The 28,000-nt window shown below is 42.1% G+C and overlaps 1 protein-coding gene across 2 annotated transcripts; it reads left to right on the plus strand.

The window, feature by feature from the left end:
- Positions 1 to 1,447: 1,447 nt before the first annotated feature.
- ca12 (carbonic anhydrase XII) lies at positions 1,448 to 27,691 on the plus strand. Of its 2 annotated transcripts, XM_039773684.1 has the most exons (10): positions 1,451 to 1,572; positions 3,917 to 3,937; positions 6,824 to 7,003; positions 13,342 to 13,484; positions 15,771 to 15,866; positions 15,944 to 16,007; positions 16,141 to 16,298; positions 18,360 to 18,486; positions 25,190 to 25,274; positions 27,061 to 27,691. In XM_039773684.1, exons 1-10 carry the CDS (start codon positions 1,500 to 1,502, stop codon positions 27,140 to 27,142), a joined length of 1,029 nt encoding a protein of 342 aa, XP_039629618.1. In that variant the 5' UTR covers positions 1,451 to 1,499; the 3' UTR covers positions 27,143 to 27,691. The 2 variants fall into 2 exon arrangements, with proteins under 2 accessions (XP_039629617.1, XP_039629618.1); XM_039773683.1 differs by lacking the exons at positions 25,190 to 25,274; positions 27,061 to 27,691 and adding an exon at positions 18,946 to 20,218 and having other exon boundaries at positions 1,448 to 1,572.
- The last annotated feature ends 309 nt before the right edge of the window (positions 27,692 to 28,000 follow it).

The following is a 28,000-nucleotide window of genomic DNA, read 5'->3' on the forward strand; positions in this document are numbered from 1 at the left end:
TATTGGAGATTAGAAACCCTTTAGTGGAATTTATCTTAGTATTTATTGGTGGGGGGCATGCTCTTCTGTCCACCCTCCAACCTCCATCCATGCCCACAACCCCAGTTTGACCCAGTATGTCTGAGTGTGGACATGTGCAGTGCACTGGAGTCCTATTCAAGTTCAATTCCTGCCTTGCACCCAGTGCTGCTAGTTTAGGCTTTGGCACCAGTGAGTCTGAGTTGAACTTGATGATACTGAAAACACATCAAGATGGATGGATAGATTGATAGAGAATTTTACTTTTCTACAGCTTCTCTTGTCTAACTATTTTAATATCAAGGATTTCACTCATAAATTTGGTCCTATATCTATCAGGTCTCATTTTTATTTATCTGCCAATTGGTTTTCTAATCCTGCATCCACCAAAACAGGGGCCACATTTCTGTAATATTGGTCACAAGTAGAAACAAATCCAGGTAGGGATGCCGATGTAGTGCATGGCAAAGTTAATCACCGTGAGGAAATTCAGATTTACCAACAGCATAATATTCTAAGATGTGTGTAAACTGGAGCACTCGAAAGAAATCGAGTGCCTACAGGTGAGAACATGCAGATATCACACAGGTATAGCACCCCAAAATTCAAATGCCTGACAGAGCGGGATAACCAGCAGACACAGCATGCCACATAACATACTTGACAGCTGACAATAACAAACTGACAACAGCGCAGCCAGTGCATTACGCTTTATTTTCCTTTCACGTGCAGACCCGGAGACATTTAATAGCAGAGCCCGGCCATCTTTACGTCATAGACTAAACGAGGCGCCTTGAGTTACGGGGGAACTGGCCGCTCAGCCGCCAATTACGGGTCAGCAAAGCAATTAAGCGCAAGTTCTGAAACCACACTTGTCTTTAAACAGAAACTGTTCATTTGTCAGTCTGTTGAAATTAAAAAAAAAACACACGCGCGCGCGCTTTTTAACGTTTGTATTGATGAGTAAGTCGCAATCCTTTTCATTAACACTTGATTTGTTCCCCTTATTGCTGATCCCTAGGACGGAAACAATAAGTACAGGATTTTTGTTCTACACACTCTGATAAATGTAATGCTTATTCTGTGAATAGATCTGCTATTCAATCTGATCAATGTCAGACAAAATGTCCCGGTGCAACTTCTAAACTATATGTGGATCCTCCATCTGTTTACTAACAGTATGTGACTCAGTAATGTGTGCTTTGCTCATTTGGTGTAAGTGTTCTACTAATGTCCCGATTTATTTTTCCGTTGTTTACCTTTTACATTCTGAAAACAGTAGCCTTACACCCTAAGCAAGAGCACCTGGCCACTACACGTCCACCCCTCCAATTACCGCGGCTACTCGAGCGCCTCCCCCGGCAGGTTGCTTTGTTGTAGGAGTGGCGAAGAGCACTGAGCCTGATGTATAAAAGCGCAAGGTCCCCAGCGTTTGGGGATTTTTTTTTGCGCGTGTTTGGAGGCTCACCTGAGTACTAGAAATGACTTGGCGGTTTCTACCTGCGCTGCTAACGTATCTGATCGTCGCTGTCCATAGCGATCCCAATGCAAAGGGTAATAAATTTTAAGTTGTTGAGATACGCCACTGTAAGCTCTTTTACTAATTAAGAAAATACCGCCTTGCATTTCGCTACATTGATCTGAAGATTGTGAGCGCGTAGACTTTATATTGACCATTGAGAGACTAGCTTTAAAATTGTTAGATAGTTCCTAATAGTTATTTCATAGGAAACCGTTTTTCATGTTGCTGCTAGATAAAACGTTACTTAAGACTTGAACTTTTAGTTTTCTTAAACACGTTGATAAAGGCGCTCCTGATATTTAAAACTTCTCTTGAGTCTCGATCGGTTCGTGGTTCTGTCCGGTCAGTGACTCTGTCGCTGAACAATCGAAGCGACAACTTGCTTGTAGCCAGGCATTTGATGCTGCACATTGAACTTGGCGCAACCGTTAAGGCATTAAAGACGATTTTAATCACTCGGCACTCCATATCGGAATGGACTTAAAGGCCCAATGGTACAACCCCGACCGAACTTCTTTCTTTACGTAGGCCTGGACATTGTATAGGGTTGTCCAGATCTAATTATGCAATTTTTATTGCGCTATAACTAGAAAATCGCCCGAAAATTCTCGGACCATCGAGAAGTGTGCGAACTGACGACATGAAATACCGTCTTCGCGACGAACTGCAATCGTCCCTGTCAGTCATCCAGACGATCTGGATCTGCATAATTAGATCTGGACCACCCTGTAGAAGCTTCAAGCGTAGCTGAGAAGATCAAATAAGAAGACTGATTTTTTTTTTCACCTCCCCATGGAGTTTAAAATCGCTTTCTCCTTCACTCTAATGGAGTGTGATGAATTACTCCGCGACCAATTTTCGGGATTTCGGTGAACTAGGCAGCATTTGCTGATGAAGATTCGGAAGAAAAACCTGTAGCGTTTGAAAGAACTGCAATGTGCCGTCGAACATGTTGGTATTAATAATCCCTTGATAAAGAGAGGAATTGGACAAAGTCCGTGGAATACCATCAGTTCATTGTTTTCTTTATCACCTATCAATTGAAGCGCATCGTTCAGGCTCCCGGAGGTAACTCGTCAGGCGGATTCCGGATCGCTGCAGTAATTGACATTTCACATGTGTGTATCGTTATATTCGTGCAGTATACCTTCCTGAAGGCTGGCTTGGACAGTGCTTTTCGGTGAGTGACGTTTGTCTAGGTGACATGGACCCGCCACCTGCACCATGTAAGGGTCAGATGCAATGTCATACTAGTGAAAGTGCAGCTCGATACGTTGACAATGGAAATGACTACAGTGGTGTTGAAAAATAAACAGTTCTAAGTGAAATATGGCACTTCTGAGCAAACAAGGGGTTAAATGCCACAGGGCATTTGCGTTGAGTTCTTGTACATTTATTTGACCTACCCCTTTGTCCAAGACGACTTGCATTTCAGAAATACCAGTTGCGCACAATTTGCCTAGTTGAAGTTGCCTACTCATAGTCACAGTGTCAGTAGCGTGATTTGAATCCACAACCCCCGGGTTTGAAGACCAAAGAGTTCAAGACAAGAATCGACCCGAATCTATCTATTACAGGCAAACATAACTTTAATTTTTCGACACTTAAAAAATTTTCAGGGGCAGAACCCACGTGGACAAGAGCATTTGTAAGTCTCCATAGAAAGTTTACCGGGGCGGCGTTCAGGTGTCCTAGAGATGTCGGACAGCTGCGTTAACGACGACTTCGACCCTGTAGCCCCCATGAAAAACGGCATTTAGTATTGGTTTGTAATTCTAAAATATGCGCGTGCGGATTTTAGCCGAATTTCACTTCGCCTTTTTCCAAAATCCACTGGACAGGTGCCCCTAGAAAGCGAGACTTGTATATATGAGTGCGAAGGAACCATTTCAAATGTTACCCCATCTATTGCGAGTAAATGTGTGCCCATTGTGGTATGGAGTTCCACATGTGGACCAATTAACTCTTGATCTCTAGTAACCACGCCCCCTTTCCGCCTAATCGTAAGAGAAATAGCCGGCGCCTTCTGTTCGTCGGTGTTTCGCCTTATCCGCTGCAGGCTTGTGTTGCGCTGGTCGTCCGCTGCGTTAAATCAGCCTTTCGCAGACCACCTTGACCGAGTTATCTTAACGCGTTACAAATGTATTCGAACATTTTCCAAAGTCTCGTTCTGCCCACTAAAATCTCTACTGCTAAGGAAACTTATGAAGCCTTTAGATACGTTCGACTATTGATTTCATTTTGACTCTTACTGCGGTTTTTTGTTTTTTCTCAACGCTCTGTAGAAGGCTTATTAGTGTGTAAAACCAGAGACTAAACGGTGTATATTAGGAGCACTGTTTCCTAATTTCACTTTTCCATTCTATTTTTATACAGGGCCAAAGTGGACCTACACGGGTAAGTATTGCACTGGGCTCGTCTGTGGGTCGGGCTTCTCAAGATGTTTTATTTCAAGACGCCTTCATGTCTGTCTGGGATAGTTAAGCCTCCTCGTAAAGTGCTAATTATAAAGCGGAGCCATGCGTTGCTGAATAAGTGTATCCACTTCACCGCTAGAAAGCAAAATGCACAATGACAGACAAATTACTTAAATTGCTGAGGTCATGTGAAATGATGCATTTTGAGGGATACAGTAATTGTATTTTGGAGCAGAAATTAATTTGGTGCCCATAATAAGTGTCACTAATGCCTTGGCTGGAAGGTAGCGTGACCCGCTTGTTTATTCATTGGACTTCAAACCAAAAAGTTACTGGCTTGGTTTTCATTTGTATGCCTGGCACCGTCGATTAACGCTTGTTCAATTAAAAACAAAACGCCGAAGCTCTGTAATGAACTTGAGTTGGTGCTCATGATTGAGAGGAACTGTATAAAATGCTTTTTTTGCTTTCAAAGCATTTAACCTGCTTCATGCAGTTTTTCGCTTGCCCTGTAGAGCCTTAATTGTAAAGATTAATTCTAATTTTATTCACGTCAACTTCATAGTCACTGTAATTCAGTGCCAAGTGGTGCTTTTATTTGTTATATGTGGCCATCTACTGTCAATTGAAGTTGCAGCCTCCTTGTTTTCTTCTCTCTGCGGCTGTAGTGAATAGCCCCTCCCCCCATGTTAAAGCACCAATAAGCCAGCAGTGATGCTTCAAGAGAAACTGGTCAGCCTGCTTCTCTTCTGCACTGTTAGGCGTGGTGTTTTATTTTTTTTTTGTTGTCTGGCCACATGCCTGTAGAACATCTCATTAGTGAGCATTTATCTAGGAGGACGTTACGACTGTCTTCATTTTGTTTGCGGCTCCTTATTATTTTTCTTGGAAAGTGGGATCACTTACAGATAGCCTGCCTAACCACAGGCACTGCACCCACATGAGCAGACACCCTTGTTTTGACAAGACACCTTGCAGAGGCTGCTTACTTGGTGACCTGTCATTTTCTCCTATTGGATTATATTGTTTAGTGTTGGCGTTATGCCAGTTATGAGCTACAAAGAGCAGATGCTTACTTGCCAGAAACCAAATTTTGCATCAACTGAGCTCTCCTGCAATGGATTTTTTTGTAAGGAATGAATGGAGGCTCATTTGTGCAATGCAAACATGCAGTGAGATTGATAAGTGGTGTAAAGCACAAAGATTGTGACTAATTTATTTAAATCGCCCTGTTAACCACCTTGCATTGGCATTCCTTATCAAAGAGCCTATAGGTTTCAAATTAAACTCCCACCACTTGCTGTGACCCTGGGCAAGTCCTCTCATCCATTTGTACAACTATGGTTGCACTTGTGGCTTGCAAGAAACTCTGGTTAGAAGTATCTAATAAATGCAGCAGGGTGGGGGGGGTATGCTCCATTTCTGCCACTGCGCACACCTTGGCTGTAAGTGGCATCACAAATTCCCAGCTTCTGCTTTACTTGTGGCTGCTCCTTTTTTAGAGTCACATAATCCAGTTATGCCGAAGTCTTGTCTGATGCGTGTAACTCAAAGCAACAACCACACTTGTACAGGGAGCCAGTCTGTTACAGGGTACACTCCTGTATAAACTCACATTTGCACTCGTATGGGGCTTGTTTAGAGCTGTCAATGCAACATGCATGCCATTTTGATATGAGGAAAATTGCTATGGGCGAGTCAGGGTGAGTGGGGAGGAACGCATGCACAGTTTACGAAGATTACATTGAATCCCTGCACTGCCGCCACTTCTACCCTGCCTATCCACTGACCATCCCCATTAACATGTATAGAGAATGCAATACCTGTGAACCTGCTCCAGATTTGGGGTGCAAATTTAAACACACACTGACAAGTGTTTCATCATAAATCCACTTCCTCCAAATTCAACAAAGTTGGTTTTTGCTTTTTCAGTATTGCTGGGGTGTTCAAGCCCAGTTTGAAACCCACTAAACTATTTTTTTTTTTAATATTCATCTGACTGTTCCATTAATTGATCAAGCTGTTTCTCATTTTCTGTTTTCTTATGACAATCCAGAAATCATAAACTACTTATGCTAAATAACTAATGGATGAAACAACGTGTGTGTTTAGAATTTTTTTTTAATTTGGGTTATTTTAAGCCAGTAAGTATTTGCTAAGTAGTACACAAGTGGCTAATACTAAATAACTGCTGGCCTTTTGCCTTTAGTGCCGTGTGTACCCAAAGTTTATGCAACTGTCATTATTTGGGTAAACTTAACAGAGTAAAATCATTACAAAATGTGAAGGGGGGGCAGAATTATGTACTTAAAGCTACAGCAAAAAATTTATTAATGTAAATCTTGCACTATGGCACTTTTCTGAAGGCAAACCAAGGAAAAAGGGTTGCCTAATTACACAAGGAGCTTAACTGGAGGTAACATGACTTGCTGATTGAAAGTAGTTGGGATGAAAACCTGCAGCCCCCTAGGGTATAGCTCAACTGATTGCCATATCTCTGCTAATTGGGATGTTCAGCAAGGTGACCTGATGCCTTTCAGAGTCTGAAGGACTGCTGTTTGAGATGATGATGGGTGGCGATGGTTACGTTGGGTGTAATTACATGTGCACCTTTTAATCATGTTCAGCTTTTATAAGCCCACATAAGTCAGCTTTAAAGGCACTTGTGTTCATGATGATCTCCTCCATTGGCAGTCTGCACAAGCAAAATGCATGCATGTACTGTATGTGTAAGTTTTTATCCTTGAGTTGAGATCCTGAATTGTCTGAAGGTTTTTAATATTTAAAATGTTGGATAAATCACCCCAAGCAAAAACTCTGTAGCTGCTAAACTTTTTTTTCTTTTTCTTTTTTAATAAATATAAAGGACCTGATGGAGAGCTTTACTGGAACAAAAACTTCCCATATTGTGGTGGGGTGCACCAGTCCCCTATTGACATACGCAGTGATGTGGTGCAGTATGACGCCTCCCTGCAGCCAGTTGAACTTCTCTACTATAATGTGTCTGGGGCCTCAATGCTGAACCTGAAAAACAATGGGCATTCAGGTGAGGTGGAAATAAATTTATTTTTATTTATTTAGACAGAAATTGCCAATGTACAAGTATAACAAGATTAATGTTGTAACCCATCAATGTCCTGAACTGCAGCAGAACAGCGAATTGCTTTATATGGGGAAATAAGCCCATCACACAAGCCAATCACACAAGCCATTTTAATTTGTACAGAAATCGGTGCTCTAAGAACTGCACGCCTCATATACAGCAGGTGGGTTCAACTCCTGGGCCTGGACGTTGTTTATACTTCCCATACTTGAGTGTGTTTTTTCTTTTTGTGTACCCAAAGACCCAGGAGTTCCTTTAATTGCTGGCTTTGACCGGACTCAATGTGTGTGTGAGTGGGTCCTGTGATCAACTGACGTTTTGTCCACTGTTGGTTTCTGCCTGGTGCTGCCAGGATAAACTCTGAAGCCACATGAACTTAGTCTCAAACCCAGTTAATCTAAATTATTTTCCTACCTTGTAAAACCCTGAAAACTGTTTCCAGTCATTGGGTGCTGCATTTTTAAGTTAAGTACATCTCCAATCATTGAGCTGCATTTGGTTTTTATATGAAATTTATATCTCCTGTCCTCCCAATTTTTCACAGCACATTAATGTTGATGCAAGTAGGAAGTTCACTACACACTTAGTTGCCGAAGTGGCTCTTCTGAGCAATGCCATAGGGGAACCATTTTAGGTTACCAAAAGTCCCATCCACATGAAAGTTCCAGTAGGAACCTTTTATTTAGATGCATCAACTTTTCAATCAAAAACTACAAATAGATGACCAATACCAAAGGACTGTTGTTGCATACAGCCACACAGGCTAAGTCAAGGTTTTCTTAGTCTGTTAGGCAGCCTACCATACATTAAAAGACTACAATGTGTGATAGATTTATTTATTGACATATAGTTTCTCAAAGTGCAAAGATCCTTCCCACAATGAGGTTATTTTGTCAAGCAATTCTACATTCTACCATAATTGAGTAGAGAGCGAAGTGTACTCCATACACTAAGACCACTACAGGTGTAAAAATCTCCCCCTGTACATACAGTATGCTACATAGGAAAGTATAAAATCCAAACTTTGGAAATAGATTTGAGTTCATAATAGAAATGAAATTAATAAAAAAAAATATATATCTTTGCTATTTGCGGATGACAGTTCTGTTGGCTTCATCGAACAGTTCTCACTGGAGCAGTTCACAGCCAAGTGTGAAGTGGTGGGGATGAGTTAGCACCTCTAAATCAGAGGCCATGGTTCTCAGCCGGAATAGGTTGGAATGCTGTCTCCGGGTTGGGAATACTTCACTCCTCCACTCAAGGCAGTAATGTATCTCAGGATCTTGTTCACGAGTGATGGAAGAATGGAGCAGGAGGTTGACAGATGGATTGTTGCGGCATCCGCAGTAATGTGGGCTCTGCAACAGTCAGTCATAGTGAAGAGAGAGCTGAGCCAAAAGGCGAGGCTGTCAATTTACAAGTCAATCTACGTTCTTACCCTCTCGTATGGCCACAAGCTTTGGGTAGTGACTGAAAGAGCAAGATCGTGGATACAAGCGGCCAAAATGAGTTTTCTCTGCAGGGTGGCTGGGCTTTCCCTTAGAGAGAGGGTGAGGAGTTCAGTTATCTGGGAGAGACTCTGAGTAGAGTCGCTTCTCCTCCGCATTGAGAGGAGTCGGTTGAGGTGGTTTGGGCATCTGGTCAGGATTCCCCCTGGACGTCTTCCGGGGGGGAGGGGGTGTTCTGGGCATGTCCCACTGGGAGAAGGCCACGGGGCAGACCCAGGACATGCTGGAGGGTTTATATCTCCCAGCTGGCCTGGGAACGCCTCAGGGGTCCTGCTGGGGAGAGGGAGGTCTGGGGTTCCCTGCTTAGGCTGCTGCCCCCATGACCTGACCTCGGATAAGCGGTGGATAATGGATGGATAGATGTGTGGGTAGGTAGGTAGTGTGGACATTTTGTATTTCAATTCAGTTACGAGGGTTGAAGCCTTTCCTTGATTATGGGGGCCCATTAATACACGCTTCTCTAGGGCAAATTTTTATTCCTATATCCCCAAAGATGTGCTGCATATTTAGGTGAATTGGGAGGAAAACATGAGGTAAAAGTGTAAACTTCAGACTTTGACCAGGAATGGGATTCAAGCCCTTGACATGCTACTGTGCAGCATAAATTATACTACTTATGGTGACTAATGATTGTAAGGAGAATATGGTGTACAAATTTCTTAGCAGTCACCTGAAATCTTGTTACAATCTCATTACAAAACTGCAACACACTGAAGAAAAATGCAGTTCAGTGCTTTTATTTTTCACATGAAATTCAAGATTTGACCGGTAAATTTTTAAATATGGACGTTTAAGACTTTCTAACTTTTTGCTCATAGTACTAGGGTCTTGTACTGTTAGCCATTATAAATGTAGTGAGAAGTCAAGCAAAATTACACCTTTTTATTAGCCAGCTAAACAGATTACAATATGGAAGCTTTGGAGGCTTTTGTTCCATATCAAACCACACCATTGTTCATTAAAAGAACATTAGGTGTGTGTATGAGGAAAATGAAGACACTTGCAGGCAAACTAATACCACGTTAGTTTTGTTCAATCAGAACTCCGTACATCAATAAAAAAGTGACACCTTGAAACATTTGGATTCCTGTGGAAAGCATCGAACCCCTTGTTTAAGAGCGAGTACGCCTGCTACGAACGGGTTTTGTCTGCTACTGGTAAAGTAACGACTAATCGAAGTGACCGGTGGTGAGGGCAGTTCATGTAAATCGGCCATTCTCTGTATAAGGAGATACGCCGCTTCGCAAAAAAAAAATCTTTTAATAGCTCGACGTCCCTTGCCAGTAACATAATCAATAAAAAAATTAGTAGGTCTAAGGCTTTCTCTGTGTAAATTCTCCACAACGCAATTTCATTGGTGGGTGGTTTTAATTTGCGTCTAGTCGGCGAGCTCTCTCCATGGATGCGATTTCCTTAATCTTTCATGTTAATGAAAACCTACACGATGGGTGCCAGTCGAAGGCGCCATAAGCGTTTAGCTGGTGTATCATTGGCATGGACATCCTGGAGCCTGGAAAAGTAATGCTAACAGGTGTTTTTTTTTTTTTTCTTTTTTTCGTGACGCATGTCGGTTCAGTAAAAGTGAAGGTAATTGAAAACTTGTTTTTGTGCACTAAAGTTTCTTTTTCTGAAATTAATTGTAGCCAAGTCTCGGCTTGCTGCTGCTACAGTGTTTATTTAGCTGTCCTGTATTGCTTGGTTTTAAGCAAAACTCACAGACGGCTACAAGATAGTAATCACGAGTGCACGAGTCTTCAAGGCAATGGTCTGAGCGTTCGTAAAGGCAAACCTTTTGTAATAATCCGTAGGGAAGGGCGAGGTGTAGAATTGATTTTTATATTGAGACCTGAACGTCGCGAATTTTTGATTTTTGACGTTTTTTGCTAGCCGTTTACATTCCTCCAACTCCCCTTCTGGCGGTCCTGTGGTAGTCACGTGGCAGTTTTATTTGTGCGGTGCAGCCGTTTTTTGAACTTCGGCTCGTCTTCTGGATTTCATTGCTTAGCTGTGCGCCGGCACCCGTTGCTTCACGGTCGTCTTCACTGCTTACCTCATCCCTAAAACCCCTTGATAGTGGACAGGGCCGGATTAAGACGCTTAGGTGCACAAAATAATTTTGGTGCCCCCTTACACTAGTAATTCAAAATATTTAAACAATAACAAACTAGAAAATTTTATTATCGAAAATTCTAAATTAAACAAAACATACATATAGTAAGAAGGATATATATATATAAAATTTTTTGTATGCTTTTCTTCTGCTTTTTTCCTTGCAAACTCCTTGATTAGATCTTCATAATCAATCTTGCGTAACACATCTGCTTCTATACATATTAGAGATGATGCATCCAGCCTGCTTTGATGCATAGTTGTTCTGAGGGGATTTTTAATATATTTCAACCGAGAAAATTTAGCGCTGAGCAGTTTGTGACCATTAATGTTAAAAAAAAAAAAAAAATTCTAGTGCGTATAGAAAGCGTTATTTTCGGTTTTAAGCAAAAATATATATTAAGTTAAATAACCATAATTCACGAAACAACAATTACATGATTTTTAATCAACTATTAACTATATTTAAGAGATATAAACTTGTTTTGAATCGAATTTTCCCAATATTTTGACAACGTGGCGTTTAAGGGAATCCCCATGAAACGGGAATTCCCCATCATAGATGGCACCAGTATGCAGAACTCACTGTGTAAGGCGCCATCTACGAACAGTCCAGGCATAGGGAGGTACAGGGAGGCTTTATTCATTAAATTTTGAAAATGGCGATAAATTTAGTTTAATTTTTGTGGTGCCCCCTTTGCTTACGGTTAATCCAGCACTGATCATGGATCGTATCATTTCTTTAAGGCGCTTGACCATTTGCGGGATATCTCGGCCCCAGGTAGTCCTTAGTGTCTAAGCTTCACGGGTGACACATTTTACACGATTGTAATTACCGTATTAAAGGTAAATTGTTCAGTTTAAATTGTATGCACAGAGTTAAGTTTACTTTTGGGAGTTCAGTTTGTTCGACCTCAGTACTGCAAGAGGTAGAAAAATGTATAAATTTGACTTCATCTTAAATGTGATTTTACATTTGTAAGGGGAGTGCAAGAAATTTTATAGGGATACAGGGCATAAAGGTTGGCAACCACTTTGCTTGCATGTGTTTTTCCTCTTAAAATATGGTATTTTTATGTGACTAGATGAATTTTTTTTCTTAAAGCGGTATATTAGGAAAAGTAAGGTGTGTGTGGTCACATTTCTGATAATCATAAATCATGTACTTTTTTTTTTTTTTTTTTTAAACCAGTGCTGCTGGTGTTTCATCCAAACTTCCAGTGATTCTTTTTATTAAGTGAGCTGTCAACATATTGGCATACTTTGCAAACTCTTCTATACATTTATTTGCAGTCTCCCATCTTGATGTCTCCTGGGTTTAAAGCAGTAGCTTTGTATCTCTTAGAATGTTACTGCTCTTGGGGCTTCTCCCCTTGTTTCATTATACTTTGCCAGTTGCCTTCGGGTACACTCCATGTTCTACTGTTACCCTACCAGGTACTCTCTGTAGTGCGCTTGCCCTTAAATCCGGGTTTGTAACCTTTTAGTTTCTCATGAGCCACCTCCAAGAAAGTGACCAAATAAGTATCGGCATCTTTTATTGCTGAAGCAAGTGGTCTGTTTGACTTTTTTAAAAAAATAAATAAAATAAATTTCACTTATCTGCAAATTTGTCCCAGTGGGACCCTCACAACCCACTTTGTGGCTACAATGTGACCCTAGAGTTAAGACTCCCTGGCTTAAATGCTCCTTTTTGAATTGGTGTCTCTTACACACCCTAATAAACCTTATGGGTATTGAAACCAGTGCCTGCCCACATGATGCTGTCATCATTCCCAGTATCATCAGCAGGCTTGCCCACAAACTGGTTGCCCCAGCAGTGGGCCAGTCAATCTTGCACTACTACTGGAGGACTTGCTCAGTTTCTCAACTAAATTTTGCCATTGGTCTGCTTTTCAGTTTGTGTTTTGCCCCCCACCCCCCATCAAAATTTAAAGGAGCTCGCAAAATAACGGCAGTGTTTTTCCTGCCCAGCCATACCCTCTAAATTGCCATGATACAAAAAAGGGACTATTTAAAGATCTATAGTATTATGACTTTCAAATGGAAACATGCTGTGTAACCTTTTACAGTTTCAACAGGAGTCCTGTTTTAACAATACTAATCCACTCAATGTCTAGTTCAAACAGTAAAAAAAAAGGCCGATTAAGAATGAGAACTGCCAGTCTGGCTCTTTTTAGTATTAACTATTGGTAGTGTATGAAGGATTGGTGACCAATAAATGTTACCCATTAATTCCTTAAAGTGCGGTCTTTAACTCCTTTGAAATAAATTACTGATGTCAGGAATTTACTGCATTTGTGTGTGGTTTGTTTTGGGTTTTTTTTTTTGCATGTCTCTGCTGCTGGCTGTAATTGAGTAAAGCTGCTGGTGTTGAGCTTTATAGTGCCTTTCACACGTTGCAGCAAGTTTTGCCTTCTGCACTCCTTTTCATCTTCAGTGAAAATTTAGATGGCAGAACACGATGCCCCTGCCTTAGCCTATGTTCCTAGAGAGAAGGGGGTGTAGAGAAACTCATTCTAATGGCTTCAAGTCTGTCTTGACACTCCTCGCCATAGTGTAATGACTTGCATCTGCCAGTACATTGTCTTCAGAGACTAGCACAGAGCATGACTCCTTTTTGCTTTCTCAGTTTTTAAAATTTTATTTATTTTTTTTTTTTAGTGGAATTGTCACTGCCATCCAGCATGTGCATCGGAGGTCTGCCCTACCGTTACTCTGCAGCTCAGCTACACCTGCACTGGGGGAGCACTATGCAGCCATGGGGCTCGGAGCACACCATCAATGGAAAGCGATTTGCAGCAGAGGTATGGCTCAACAATCCAGTCCAGAGCAGCTTTGAGTGGACAATCTGATCATGTAATCTGGCTTGTTGGCTCCAAATTGACCTGGTGTGAAGGAGTGTGCTGTATGATAGGCTGGCACCTGTCTTGATGCTTTATCCTGTAACTCAAGGGTCCCCAAATGTTGTCTGCGAGCACTACTGTCATTGCAGGTATTCATTCTAGCATCGTGATCAGTTTTTCCTGCTAATGAACTTTCCCGTCTTGTTACTATAAGATTCCGGCACCTGAATGCCACCCAAACAAAAATGAGATGTCTACTAACAGATGACCAACCTGTTCTTGTTAAATTCAGTGGCTTGTTAGTACTCTCATTCTGCCACAGCAGATATTTCTAAACTTATTTATTATTCCCTAAACACCCCCACCCCTGGAGCGCTATCAATGTGGTATGGAACTGAGCCAATTGACATTACCAAGATCTCAAGATCTTCGCCCCCCCTTTTTTTTGGGTATCCTAAGATGGACGCAGGTTAGCTGGTCAGATGTTGGCTTGTTTTGTCATTATTGTTGGGCTGCTAATTAAGGAAAATGATTGGGGTCAGATGCTTAAATAGCAAGTCGAATTGAAGGAAAATTAATTGGCATCAAAAACTGGACACTAATTAAAAGGGTTAGAATCCAATCCTGCAGCTATGGTAGTGCATTGGAACCATAGTTGGAGATCTCTGCTTTAACCTGACTCGTAGCTTAGAGAATGAATGGATCATTCTTTACTTCCAGAAATGAAGAGATTCCTTAGGAGCTCTAAAAGGTGCATAATTCTCTCTAGAGCTTCACAGGCATAACAAACACAAGGTGCCTGCATTCTCTGAGGGTTTTTCAGGATTGGGAGGAGTGCCACATGAATGTAAAGATTTTATCCCCAACTAGCAAGGTTTCAAGAAACCTCAGGATGTGGGTTTACTGACAACTGGTGCCATAGATGACCCCACATATGAAGAGATAGTCCTCATGGACATTATCCTGAAATAGCAGATTAGCAGAAAAGCAACCTACAAATAAAGGTGCCAAAATGATTCATCAGAGATGCTTTAGGGAAACCATTCGTTCCCAACAGAACCAATCATGTGAAGGCATTAATGTGTTTATATCCATAACAAGGTCCATAAACGGCCATTATCATATTTGTGAAATAACAATGAGTTTGTGGATTTTAAAAGGGAAATAACACATGCTACGTTTTACATTGGAGGGTCAGCTCAGGTGGGAAGGCTGTTAGACAGTTCGAGGTGAGATTGCTTTGGTTTGGACATGTGCAGAGGAGAGAGGCTGGGATATTAAGGATCAAGCTGCCAGGAAAGAGGAAGGCCTAAGAAGGTTATTGGATAAGATGAGACAGGACATGCAGGTATTGGGTGTAACCGAACAAGATGCAGAAGACCAATATGGAAGATCCATTGTGGTAACTCCTAACTGGAGCAGTCGGAAGACTAACACCGGCTAAGTTGAAGGTTTTTCGTTAGTATCCTGCTCATTTGCCTACTAAACGTTAAGTATTTGTTTTGCCTGCATGTTGGGGAAACACTACTGGAACTAAACCATTCTTAGTCAGGCAGTGGTTTTCACAAGGAAGCACCAGCACCCAGTGATTTGCCATTATGGTACCTGCATTTGAGTGTAGCATCAATGATATGCCAGGTGTTTTGAATCTTGGAGTTTTTTAATATACCACCTGTAGTACAGCTATTGGGTGTATTTCATGGAAAAAGGGTTGAAGCAAAATGCTTTTAATATAACTGTGGGCTAGTACCCCAAACCCCCCCCCCGGCTGCTCGGCCACTATGGGACAACTTGTAGGCTTTTAGCATAGAATCATTGAGCACCAACGTACTTTCAGTTTATCATTTGAGTCCGATGGTAGCTGCTCATCAGTATTTGGTAGCTTCTGTTGGTCTTGATAGTGCACTGCTTGCTTTCTGCAGTCATGGACTCTTAACATAGAAAAACAAAAGCACATCCGCTCTAGTTATTAGCGTGGCCTCTTTGAAAATTTTCAAAGGACTGGCCCATCTAGAACCTTGGAACCATGGCTTGGTTGGCTTTAATTATAAAGGGAACACGAAATCTGTCAGATCACTGATTTGTGCAAAGGGTTAGTAGTCCTTATGAAAGGAGCTATACAAATATGAACATGGCTAGTAAGTGCTTTATACCTTATTTCTAAGCACCTTTAGAAGCAAGGAAAATTCTGACACTGTCTTGGCTTTTTTTTTTTTTTCTCCCCCCACCCCCTTTCCCAATGCCCAGCTGCACATTGTGCATTTCAATTCTGACAAGTATGCAGACCTGACGACAGCTGCTGACAAAGCAGATGGCCTGGCAGTGCTTGGTGTTTTCATTAAGGTAACTCTGAAGAATGATGAGATGGAGAATCTCCAAAGCCCCCGAACCAGGTTTGCTGAATGTCTTCTGTCTTCCAGGTTGGTCAGTTCAGTCCAGCATTTGCCAGAATTCTGAAGCACTTGAGCAGTGTAAAATTTAGAGGTGAGTTTGGCTTCATCTACTTGTTGCCATCATAACCAATTGCTTCTGTTACTGGTTTTCAGGTGGTCTATTGTAAAGCCAAATTGTCTGCTTGATAATGGTGACTGTACCTTTCCCATTTCTGCTCTCTCAGATCAGGTTATTCAAGTGTTGCCGTTTGATATCCGGGACCTCCTCCCTGAGAAGCTTGATGAATATTACCGTTATGATGGCTCTCTAACAACACCCCCCTGCTACCCCAGTGTTCTGTGGACCATCTTCAGAGAGCCAGTAGAGATTTCTTCAGAGCAGGTACGGCAGCTCTGTGTGTGTGTGTGTTGCCACACATGCGTCCTTTTTTTTTGGCTGCTGAAGTGTTTGTATGCAGTGTGTATCAAAGGAGAGAATACTCTGCCATTTCAGTGACTAGATACTCTAATGCACTGTGAGAGCCACCAGGTTCCTGCATTTGTGAAAGTGAAGAACCTGCTGTCATTGAACAGAAAGCAGCAACCACAGCCCTCTTGTATGATGACACACAGCCTGTAATTTTGATTGTTAAATCTGCTCCTGTGGGCAAGATTGAGGGATGTTTGAGCTTAGAGAAATGAATACAGGGTGGTCCAGATCTAATTATGCAGATCCAGATTGTCTGGATGACTTTGATTTATGCGGGGACAATTCCAGTTTGGCGCAAAGACTATTCATGTCAGTTTGCACACTTCTTGATCTGGGATTTTTTTGGGTGATTTTTCTATGTAATAAACTTAAGTTATAGTGTAATGTAAATTGCATAATTTAGATCTGGACCACCCTATGAATATTTCAACTTGCACTAAAGCCAGTTGGAGGAGAATGTTTTTTTTTTTTTTTCCCCCTCCAAGACTGGAGTACAAACTGGCTTCTGTGTTCATTTTTTGTACATTGAAAGCTATTTACTAGAGGGCTGGGGTTTTATAAATTCATGGCCTCTTTAGTTATCCCTCCTGTTTATAAATGTGAAGTATAACCGGAGTAACGAGTACTAGGCTTTCACCATTGTGCCTAGAACAGTGATCGGAAGTAGAGGTGAGCAGTATCCTTAATACCCAGAACCCACTCCTCAGCAGCCATAGAGTTGAAGGGTACCTGTGCTCGTCAGAAAAAGACTTGGACTATGGAGCTGCAGCATCAAGCTGAAACTGTAATGGGAGTGCAGAAATGTGCTACTATATGCTGTAGTTTTTCTGTCCCTTTCAGATTCTCTAACCTACCTGTGCTACCAGTCTAAGACTGGAAATCTAAGCAACGTAGACCTCCACATTAATTGCAGTGCAGCATTTGTCTGGTTACCATGTTTGTTACATACTATTTGGAACCGGATTTGTAAAAGCAGTGCTGCTGATTGAGTTGCCATCTGTTAAGCAGAGACGGCAACCAGATGGTACGCTTTATTTTTATAAAAAAAAAAAAAAATGATCCCACATCTCCATATGTTGTATATGTTAATCCATTGACTCTGTAGGCAAGCCTTGAGGATTTGGACTACTGTGTACTGCTACAGGGAGCCGATGTAGTGATCTGAACAGAGGTGCCCACTGCTGCAGGTTGAAATGTCTGCAGCAGCTTGGTGACGCAAGCCAGTACTCCTGCCAGCAGAGCTGCAGTTGTCCAGACATAATTGGATCAAAGCCTGGACCAGGACTTGTGGTCTAATCTTGTGGATGTTGGACATCTGACAAAGTATGCAACACAATGTGAATTTTCAAGACTGAGAGACCTTTGCAAAATAGTTGAAGGACTGCTGGTCATCCACCCACCACAAGATTGCATACAGACATTGCACTAAAGTTGGGTTGAACAGAGATGGGTTGCTGAATAGATGGATAAGCTGGGATAAGGTCTGTATTTGCAAGGCTGAGCTGGAGATAGTGAAACTTGGATGACAGAACATATCTGTCAAACATCGAGGAAATGACAGGTACAGCTGTTAAAGCATGGATAAGTGAGACCAGATAGGGCCAAGTGAGAGGCTGTAGAGAGTGGCACATTAGCAATCCTCGGGGCACCCCCATGTTTGCCTGTTGTGCCTTTGACATCTCTCCCAGTGATGCCAAGGTCCAAGGGTGGCAGTGTGGGTCTGGTGGTTGACTGTGTCAGAGGCAGAGTAAAAACTGGTTGGTAGTGCTAACCAGCCATAACATGTCAACAGTAAGTAGCCATCTTGGTTGAATGGTCCCCTTTTGAAGCCTGAATGAAGAGAACCTTACAAAAGATGCATTAAGAACCTGTGACTTCTTACTTTCCTGCTTTCTAAAGAATGTTTAGTTGAACAAGATGGCAGGTAAAGCTGGTTTGTTTCCAGGTAAATTACTTCATTATTTGTCTTTTCAGCTGAACATGTTGGTGTCAAAGTTGTATTGCAACAGTTTCCAAGAGACTGTACCAGTAATGATGGTCGATAACTTTAGGCACACCAAGGATGTGAATCAAAGACAGGTCTCTGCTTCCTTCCGTGAAGGTAAGTGCCTTGATAAGATCTGCATTCATATGACTGCATGATCATGGTATATGATAGGCACATGAATTTTGCTTGAATTGATGCTGCTCGCTGAGCCCACTGAGGCAAGACTGCTTGGCTGTGCACTGCTTGAACAATTGCCTGGTTTAGTTTCTCCATGGCATGCGGAGATTAGCATGCAGATCTGTTGATTTGGTGTTCACGCAGGTATCCTGTATGTTCAGAATGAAGTTCCTTAGCCTCTGCATGAAGGTCATTCGAAACTAAAACATGAACTCTGAAGGCTCATTCTTGGGTACTGCTTGAAGACTGGCTGAATATAATTGATTAGTTTTAAGACCTGCATGACCAATTAACTATATGCATGGCCACATCAAGCTGAACATGCTGATTTGGCTCTAGATCGCAGTGTGTGATGCGTTTTGTCACAAACTAAGACTCGCTGTATCTCTGGGACAGGACAAGCCAGAACTTCAAGGGTGCCACCTCCAAACCTGCGCAGACATCTTATCCAGAAGTTGAAGTTTGAAGACTTGGGGGACCTCACTGATGATGAAATGACTGGAATACCATATTCAAAGTTTGGATATCCTGACCTTCCAGCTAGCAAACGGACTGGTAGAGTGACTCAAGGAGCTAATGATGTGGACTGGGAGAAGCGGTCCACAGGGCATGCCCCAGGAGCCTTGCCAGAATACTGGAGCTACTCTGGGATTATTGGGGAGACAGGAAATCCGAAATCTAAAGACTCCCCCTTCAGTTTCAGTGCCTTGGAGAAGTATGTTCGATTACTGAAGAAGAGTTATTCCTCAAGAGAGTTTGTATCTGCTATTAGCGAAGCGGTGTGTCCAGAACTAAACGTTCGAAGCTACCTTGAAGGAAGATCTTCTCTCATGCCGGCAACTGTGCAGAGAATCCTGCAAGTTAGACGAGCCAAAGAGGCTGCAGAACTCAATCACGTCCCAAGAAGAATCGCTCGTGGGCAAAGGGGTAGCTTCAACGCCCCACGAGCAGGGATTGCTCAGTCCTCTCGTGTTCAAGCTGTCCACCCCAAAGTGCGACGCACTAGCAATTACCATCCAAAAGTCTGGAATGGTGGAAACTCTGTTCATCTGCGTAGGATGAATATAGAAGATTAGGTTTGTGGTTACACACCACAAGATAAACACCTCCAAGACTGAGACTTGTGAACTTGTCTAATATCCTGCCTTTTGTTCTTTAGGCCAGTGACCTGGAGCAGTATCTGCCCCAGGAAGCTTGACTTTAATGCCAAGTACATGAAGGTTGTGATTTGACTGAAGCAAAGCAAACTTGGTCAAGGCAGAGGTTGGAGTCTCAAGGTCCTTTTTTGTTTGTTTTTGCCTTTTTTATGGAATATTGTAATGTTAAATTTTGGGTTTTGCATTTGGTGAGAAGTCAATTTAGCATGTATAGTACGTACATTGCCCTACCTTTTTTTTTTTTTTTTTTTTGAAAAAATCTGGAAATCTGTCCTGTCACTAATGGAGTTTATTCATTGCAAATGGAATTGTTGCTGGACTATGCATGTCAGAGTAACATGTGCATCAAATGAAGAGAACCTGTTGCCCATTTGGGGTCTGAATTTGTCTAGCCTTCCTCGCCCTACCTCATTATTTGGCAGTATATGTACACAAACGTGTGTTATTTCAGCGTTGCCAAGCCAAAATGATGTTGGTCTATCGAAATAAATATAATTATGATGGGTCTGGTCCCCCTTTTTGAGTGTAATTTGTGGGATGGGGAAACTTGGGTTACAAATAAGACCTTAAGAAACCCTACAATCTGGTCCTACACTAGGAATTTCTTCCAGACGAGGCTTTGGCTACTGATCTTTATCTTCACATAACGTGGTGTCTTTGGTAATTGTATAATATACATGCACACTGGCTGTGCTCTCGTCTTTTTCAGTACAAGCTTTGCATCACGAAGACCTCTACAGCAGGTCATTATCAAGAGCCATAGATTGTCCCCTTCCTCAATTCCCTTCACTGAATTGTTCGAGCGCCCCACCTACCACAGTCCCTTTTTGACTTAAGCTCTTGTTGAATATCTGATTAATCAGCAGCTTCTACATATCAGCCGTGGCTCATGTTTACTAGATACAATTGTATAGGAGGCTATCTTGACATTGATCATGCGGTGAATCCTGTATTCCTCCAATAAGATTGAAAGAGTTGAATACAGGTCCTTCTCAAAAAATTAGCATTGTGATAAAGTTCATTTTTTGTAATGTACTGATAAACATTAGACTTTCATATATTTTAGATTCATTACACACAACTGAAGTAGTTCAAGCCTTTTTATTGTTTTAATATTGATGATTTTGGCATACAGCTCATGAAAACCCAAAATTCCTATCAAATTAGCATATTTCATCCGACCAATAAAAAGTGTTTTTAATACAAAAAAAGGTCAACCTTCAAATGTTCAGTTATGCACTCAATACTTGGTCGGGAATCCTTTTGCAGAAATGACTGCTTCAATGCGGCGTGGCATGGAGGCAATCAGCCTGTGGCACTGCTGAGGTGTTATGGAGGCCCAGGATGCTTCGATAGCGGCCTTAAGCTCATCCAGAGTGTTGGGTCTTGTGTCAACTTTCTCTTCACAATATCCCACAGATTCTCTATGGGGTTCAGGTCAGGAGAGTTGGCAGGCCATTTGAGCACAGTAATACCATGGTCAGTAAACCATTTACCAGTGGTTTTGGCACTGTGAGCAGGTGCCAGGTCGTGCTGAAAAATGAAATCTTCATCTCCATAAAGCTTTTCAGCAGATGGAAGCATGAAGTGCTCCAAAATCTCCTGATAGCTAGCTGCATTGACCCTGCCCTTGATAAAACACAGTGGACCAACACCAGTAGCTGACATGGCACCCCAGACCATCACTGATTGTGGGTACTTGACACTGGACTTCAGGCATTTTGGCATTTCCCTCTCCCCAGTCTTCCTCCAGACTCTGGCACCTTGATTTCCGAATGACATGCAAAATGTGCTTTCATCCGAAAAAAGTACTTTGGACCACTGAGCAACAGTCCAGTGCTGCTTCTCTGTAGCCCAGGTCAGGCGCTTCTGCCGCTGCTTCTGGTTCAAAAGTGGCTTGACCTGGGGAATGCGGCACCTGTAGCCCATTTCCTGCACACGCCTGTACACGGTGGCTCTGGATGTTTCTACTCCAGACTCGGTCCACTGCTTCCGCAGGTTCTCCCAAGGTCTGGAATCAGTCCTTCTCCACATTCTTCCTCAGGGTCCGGTCACCTTCTCGTTGTGCAGGGTTTTCTGCCACACTTTTTCATTCCCACAGACTTCCCACTGAGGTGCCTTGATCCAACACTCGGAACAGCCTATTCGTTCAGAAATTTCTTTGTGTCTTACCCTCTTGCTTGAGGGTGTCAATGATGGCCTTCTGGACAGCAGTCAGGTCGGCAGTCTTACCCATGATTGCGGTTTTGAGTAATGAACCAGGCTGGGAGTTTTTAAAAGCCTCGGGAATCTTTTGCAGGTGTTTAGAGTTAATTAGTTGATTCAGATGATTAGGTTAATAGCTCGTTTAGAGAACCTTTTCATGATATGCTAATTTTTTGAGATAGGAATTTTGGGTTTTCATGAGCTATATGCCAAAATCATCAATATTAAAACAAAAGGCTTGAACTACTTCAGTTGTGTGTAATGAATCTAAAATATATGAAAGTCTAATGTTTATCAGTACATTACAGAAAATAATGAACTTTATCACAATATGCTAATTTTTTGAGAAGGACCTGTATGTAGTAAATGAAGGTTTATTTCTTCTCTCCCCCAGCCAGATAATGTTTCGGTTAAACCAGAGTTAAGTTTGGCTAGTGTGGATTGAGCACTGTCTGGGTAGTGCATGCAGAGACCCATCCAAAAGACCCCAATGGTGATAACCAACTAAACGGTGATTAGCAATAGAAACTGCCAACACTCATGGTACAGTCTAGTTTCACAAATGGTGGTGATTGACGTGAGCTGGCCAGTGCACAACCACCTGCATGTAATGTAAAATTATCATCCTGTGATGCCTACCATTGGTGATGAATTGTGGAGATTGTGTGTGCTCTGAAGGTGTCCAGTTTAGATGAGATTACATGAATGAATGAACGGGACAGGAACACAGGTGTCATACTATAATCCTTGATGGGTGTAATTCATTTTAATCCAGAGGGTTAGCTGCAGTGCTAAAAGAAAACTGCACAAGACACTTCTGATCCTGCTGGCTGCTTGAGGCTTCCTTTTAAATTCAGTGGCCACTGAAGCTGGCCAATTGCACAGAGGTTCTGGGGCTGCTGGGAACTGCAGTCCATTTTAGGTATGGCTGCTACCTTGTGATTTTTATTTTATTTTTTTTTTTATTAACGTATTACACATTAGGGCTAGACCCAGCACCAGAGTTAAGGTAAATAGCTTGGTACTGCCCTTTCTGTCCTGTAGGAATTTTTTTTTGGATTCACGTGAATTTTCAGAGAAACAAGTTCAATTCACACAGTAAGGATTAGCTTCTGGTGGTTAAGAGATGTGATCAGATAAATCTGCATAGCTGTGGAGTTACCCCATAGTACCTGTGCTCAACTTCTGCCTGTGATGGATGACCAGGCTTAAACTGAACTATGGTGATGGGAAGGCATGCCTACCACAGAGTGTGGCACAAAGTGCCAACTGTTAATAAATATTCTACCTCTCCGACTTCCATCAGTTCATTCAGCTTAAAACTTTCACATCCCAACCCACCACTCTTACTTCAGGTGTGCCCCAGGGCTCTGTGCTGGGGCCTCTTTTTATTTACCACCTTCCCCTTGTAAATATAAAATTAATTTTCATGGTTATGCTGATGACACCCAGCTCTACCTTGCTAGTAAATCCAACTATTCTTTTCCACCATCTTTGCTTATTGACTGCATTGCTGACATTAAATCCTGGTTTTCAAATTTTCTTAAACCGTTACAAAACAGAGGTTCTCCTCATTGGTACAACATCATTAGCTAAAGCTGATAATCTTTCACATGCTATTGAACTTCTGTTTCCCCTTCATCTCAGGTCAAGAGTCTGGGTGTCATCTTTGCCAGTATTCTATCTTTCCAATCTCTCATTAATAACATCACCTGGTCTGCTTATTTCCACCTACGTAATATTTAATCTCCTCCACCCCTGCCCTCACTCTCCATACCACTGCCATCCTTGTTCACAGTCTTGTCTGGACTACTGTAATTCACTCCTCTTGGGTCTCCCTAATAAATCTCTAAGTTTCAGATAGCCCAGAATTCTGCTGCTTGCATCATTACCCCATCTATTCACCATGTTCGGTCTTGGAACAGCTTAATTGGCCATAAGTTTCGAATTGATTTTAAAATTCTGCTGTTAACATTTAAGGCCATTCATAACCTCGCCCCTCCATATCTGTCCGACCTTCATGTTGCCATTCCCTCCCGTAACCTTAGATCCTCTTCCTCCATCCACCTGCCTGACCTTCTCGCCTGTCTAACCACCATGGGGAGCCGAGCATTCCGCTCCCAAGCTGTGGAACTCCTTACCATCTGAGCTTTAGACATTGAATCATTTTCAGCTTTCAAATGTAAACTTAAAACCCATCCGTTTTAAAATGGCTTTGTTTGGTTTTAATTTTTAGATTTTCTGATGTGTTAACTTTTTTTGTTTTATGTGCTTTTTTTGTTTGTCATTGAGTGCTTAGAAAGGTGCCTTGTATAAATAAAATGTATTAACTGTTGTGGAGATAGTTTAAAAATTTTACACACAATGTGCCACTTGCTCTTGTTCGTTACTGCTAAGACCAGAAGGAGAGGGTGAATGGCATTTTCTGCACTGTTAAATAGTGCCAATAGGCCATTGTACATCTACAAGGTGGTTCAGATCATCTGGATGACTGATTTATGCGGGGATGATTCCAGTTTGGTGCGAAGACGATTCTTCTGTCGTCAGTTGGCACACTTCTAGATGGTCCGGGATTTTTCTGGGTGATTTTCTATATAATAAACTTAAGTTATAGCGTAATGAAAATTTGCATAATTAGATCTGGACCACCCTATAGAAAGTTGTGTGACTTTTTTTTTTTATTCCTATTCAATCTGTGCAGAGTTGACAGGTTCCTGCAGTTTTAAACTGGCCTATTTACACATTTCAGACCTGCTTTTGGTACCAGTGGCGTCTGTAAACTGGTCTGCTCAGTTTGTCCTCTGAAGATCAGGCACAAACACCAGGGCCAGTAATCCCTTGTGACATAGTGTCCAGTGCCCATAATAGCTGGTATACTCTCTGGGGCAGGTGCTTGTGGGATACGTTCTGCCTCCCTTTTACCACCTCTTGGTGAATTCTGAAAGTGAATCTATGCCATCAGGACAGGTGGTTAACCTCTGACTTGCAGTCAACTTCTGCCTAGTTGGATTTTGTGTATTTTCTTTTTTGTTCTGGACCTAGGCTGCCTTTCACTTCACGTTTCCTAGGGGGCACTGGCATGTGTGGCATTTCTTGGCTATTCAAGTGTCTGCACAGGAGACCTGTGGTAAGGAGACTGTGGAAGGATTCACCTGTTTAGTTGTAGCTTCAGGGCACTTTAAACAAAATAACCTCTGTGGGTAGCAGATCTTTGCCCAGGATTTGCGCTGACCTGATCCAGTTGTGCTTCAGTTCACACTTTTGTATTTCTTTCCTAGGTATGCTGCTGTCCATTATCGTAGCAGCTTTACTTGGGGTTGCTCTCATCATTGCACTGACCTGTTTTGTGATACGACAGAAGAGGTGAGCTCTTAATTCTCATCTGTGTGTGTCTTGGGCTGCGGCATTATAGAACTGGGTGACTCTGGCTGATGATTTATCCATCCATTTACTGAAGCTGCTTCATTTAATTCTCACTGTTTCTTTGTTTAATGTCAGCTAGCTGGAAAACAGCAGAGGAATATGCCCCAAGGCACTAAAAAAAAAAAAAAAAGCTTGTGTGCGTCATCTCGTATGAACTGTTTGGGGGGAAAACAATATCCAAACAAGCAAAGCCAGGTTGCCAAAATATGACATCTCTGGGGTTTCTGTTTGCATAAAACACCAATGCAATCCGTGCCACACGAACATCCGCAGTTCATATGCGAGTCACGTGTGAAAGTCAAGAGCTGACGAAGTTCAATTTGGAACTTTACGTATCCATAAGGGAAGTTTTCCAAGCAAGTGGCTTCATCTGGGCTCCATGTACTTTTAATGACAACACAAACTTTCAACTTCCTTGTAAAAAAAGTAAATGTTCTGACCACTAGGAAAACCAGTCTGTATAGGAGCAAGTTTGGGGAAAGTGTGCATTTTGCGTAGACTTTCATGGGTGTGTGTTCACCCGCCAGCCATCGAGTTCAGTTGTTAGCCTGATTTCTGCACATGCCCATCACTACCACCCACCAATGTACTCTGGTTTACATGCAACCCCAATGAAGACCAGGTTAGAGTCACCAGTTAGCCTAACGCACACAAACTAGGATATGGGAGGACATTACAAACCCTAAAAGGAACTAGCGAGAATGTAAGCACTTCATATAAAACTCTAACTACAGTCTAATCTAGGTCCAGGAACATATCACTGTGCTGCCATGCTGTCCTTCTTGCCTTCATTTTGAATGCTAAGTTAGTGAAGGAGTATTACTGTGCTGCTGGGATTGATTACATCAGATGATTCGGTCATCTATGGTCCTGCATATTCCAATTCGCAGTCAGTTTCTGAAGCAACTTGTAACATCTGGGGCACAAAAGGAACAATTTTAACTGGATAGGGTGTGTCATGGGTGGCCAGGACGCCTCTGCCTTGAAAGGACTGTGGGGCCACAAATGTGGACAGAGCATCTCCTCCCCGGAATGCTAGATGGCAGCAATATCTCCGACTTTCCCAGGGCTTCATGGGAATTGTAGTTCGTTACAGCCCTGTTTGGATCCGGTTTGGTGCTGTCAGGATGTGCTGCAACTGTCCCTGAGCCTGTGAAGCACCTGGAAGTGGGTCAGCTAGCACCTAGGGCACTTCTGGGTGACCTATATAAGGGACAGCAGACACTACTCCACCAGCCTGAGTCGGGTGGAGGGAGACAACTTGCTGGAGAAGAGTGGAGGAGACAGAAAAGAAAAAGTATTGTGTGTACTTAGTGCTTTTTGGGACTGTGTTGTGCCTGTGTGAAACGGGGAAGGCGTTACCCACAGGCAAAGAAAAATAAAAACTCTTCATTAGTGTGGTTCCTATGCTGGGTCAAGTGCTGGTATAGTGCCTTTTGTTACAGGTGCCACTGTGTCTCACGGCCCATTTTGCTCTTTCTGGGCCAATTTAGTGTTACAAGACAATCTCTTGCCTGAAGAAGGGGCCTTGGCTGCCTCGAAAGCTTGCATATTGTAATCTTTTTAGTTAGCCAATAAAAGGTGTCATTTCGCTTGGCTTTTCTTTCCAAAAAAAGAAAAAAAAAATGGATTGACTTGTTTCCCAGCACAGGTACTACCAGTATTCTTCATTTTCCAACATTTTCATTCCACATTTTACTCAATTTGTTTCCTTTCCTCATTACAGAAGAAAGGCTGCAGAGCACAAGATGAAAGAAGTCGTCTACAAACCCGCTGCCCAACGAGAAGGGGAGGCTTCCAAAGTGTAGCATGAAAAGAGGAGCTTGATGTGGCCCCCGGTGCTCTTTGGATACTTGAGGATTTAAAGGAAATTGTTTACCCCAAGATCTCAAGTTGCACGAATTTTAGAAAGCCTTTTAACTTTTGTTGTGTTCTGCATGATCTCTGGACATTTTTGTGGTAACTGGAAATGTGGGCAGGACACGTCAATTCTACCTCATCTGTTCCAGATTTCCAAAGTCCAACAGTGAAGGTCTGGCTGAGGGACACCGGCTCCACTGTTGAACTTAGAAATGCCTGCTTGGTGGTGCTGCATTAACGTGGAAAGAACGGGTGCCGTAACTCTGGTCTATATCAGTATGGAATGCACATTTATGTAGGAAACGTCGAAATAAATCCAATTACTTAAATCCCTTAATGCAGGCATGGACAAAGGGCATCTGAGTGATGGCATGACCTTGAAGGGTGTCCACTTTGACCAGAACCTTCAGATTTTATTAAAGTGGTGCTGTATTGTGTTATGTAAAGACGTGTTTGTGTTTTTATATTGATAGCAGTTTTAGGATTATGGATTCAATTTTCTCTTAAGCATGAAATGGTAAGCGGGAATGGTCTCCTTTTATAAAAGTTCAAAAAATTCATAAAATTCATTCTCAAGTAATGAAGGGCGGAATTGTAATCTTTTTTTGTAGCTTTTGTTTTGTTTGGTTATAACTTGACACCCTTTTTTTTTTTTTTTTATTATTCTTGCCTGCTGAGTGTGTATTTGTCTAGATTTGTAAATATCTCTTTTAGTGCAAGGAACTTCTAATAAAGGAAACCTCCTTTCAAAATCCATCCTGTTTCTTATGCCTCTTTCTTTGGTGGGGGGGAATTGGAATGGTTTT

This window comes from Polypterus senegalus, chromosome 12 (assembly GCF_016835505.1).
Source record: "Polypterus senegalus isolate Bchr_013 chromosome 12, ASM1683550v1, whole genome shotgun sequence".
In the NCBI taxonomy this organism is placed as follows: domain Eukaryota; kingdom Metazoa; phylum Chordata; class Cladistia; order Polypteriformes; family Polypteridae; genus Polypterus; species Polypterus senegalus.

Excerpts from the sequence above, each read along its gene's own strand:
- ca12 (XM_039773683.1), top strand. The coding sequence starts at position 1,500 with ATGACTTGGCGGTTTCTACCTGCGCTGCTAACGTATCTGATCGTCGCT. Across the intron at positions 13,485-15,770 it reads GAAAGCGATTTGCAGCAGAG|CTGCACATTGTGCATTTCAA; the intron begins GTATGGCTCAAC and ends CCCAATGCCCAG. Across the intron at positions 16,008-16,140 it reads GAGCAGTGTAAAATTTAGAG|ATCAGGTTATTCAAGTGTTG; the intron begins GTGAGTTTGGCT and ends CTGCTCTCTCAG.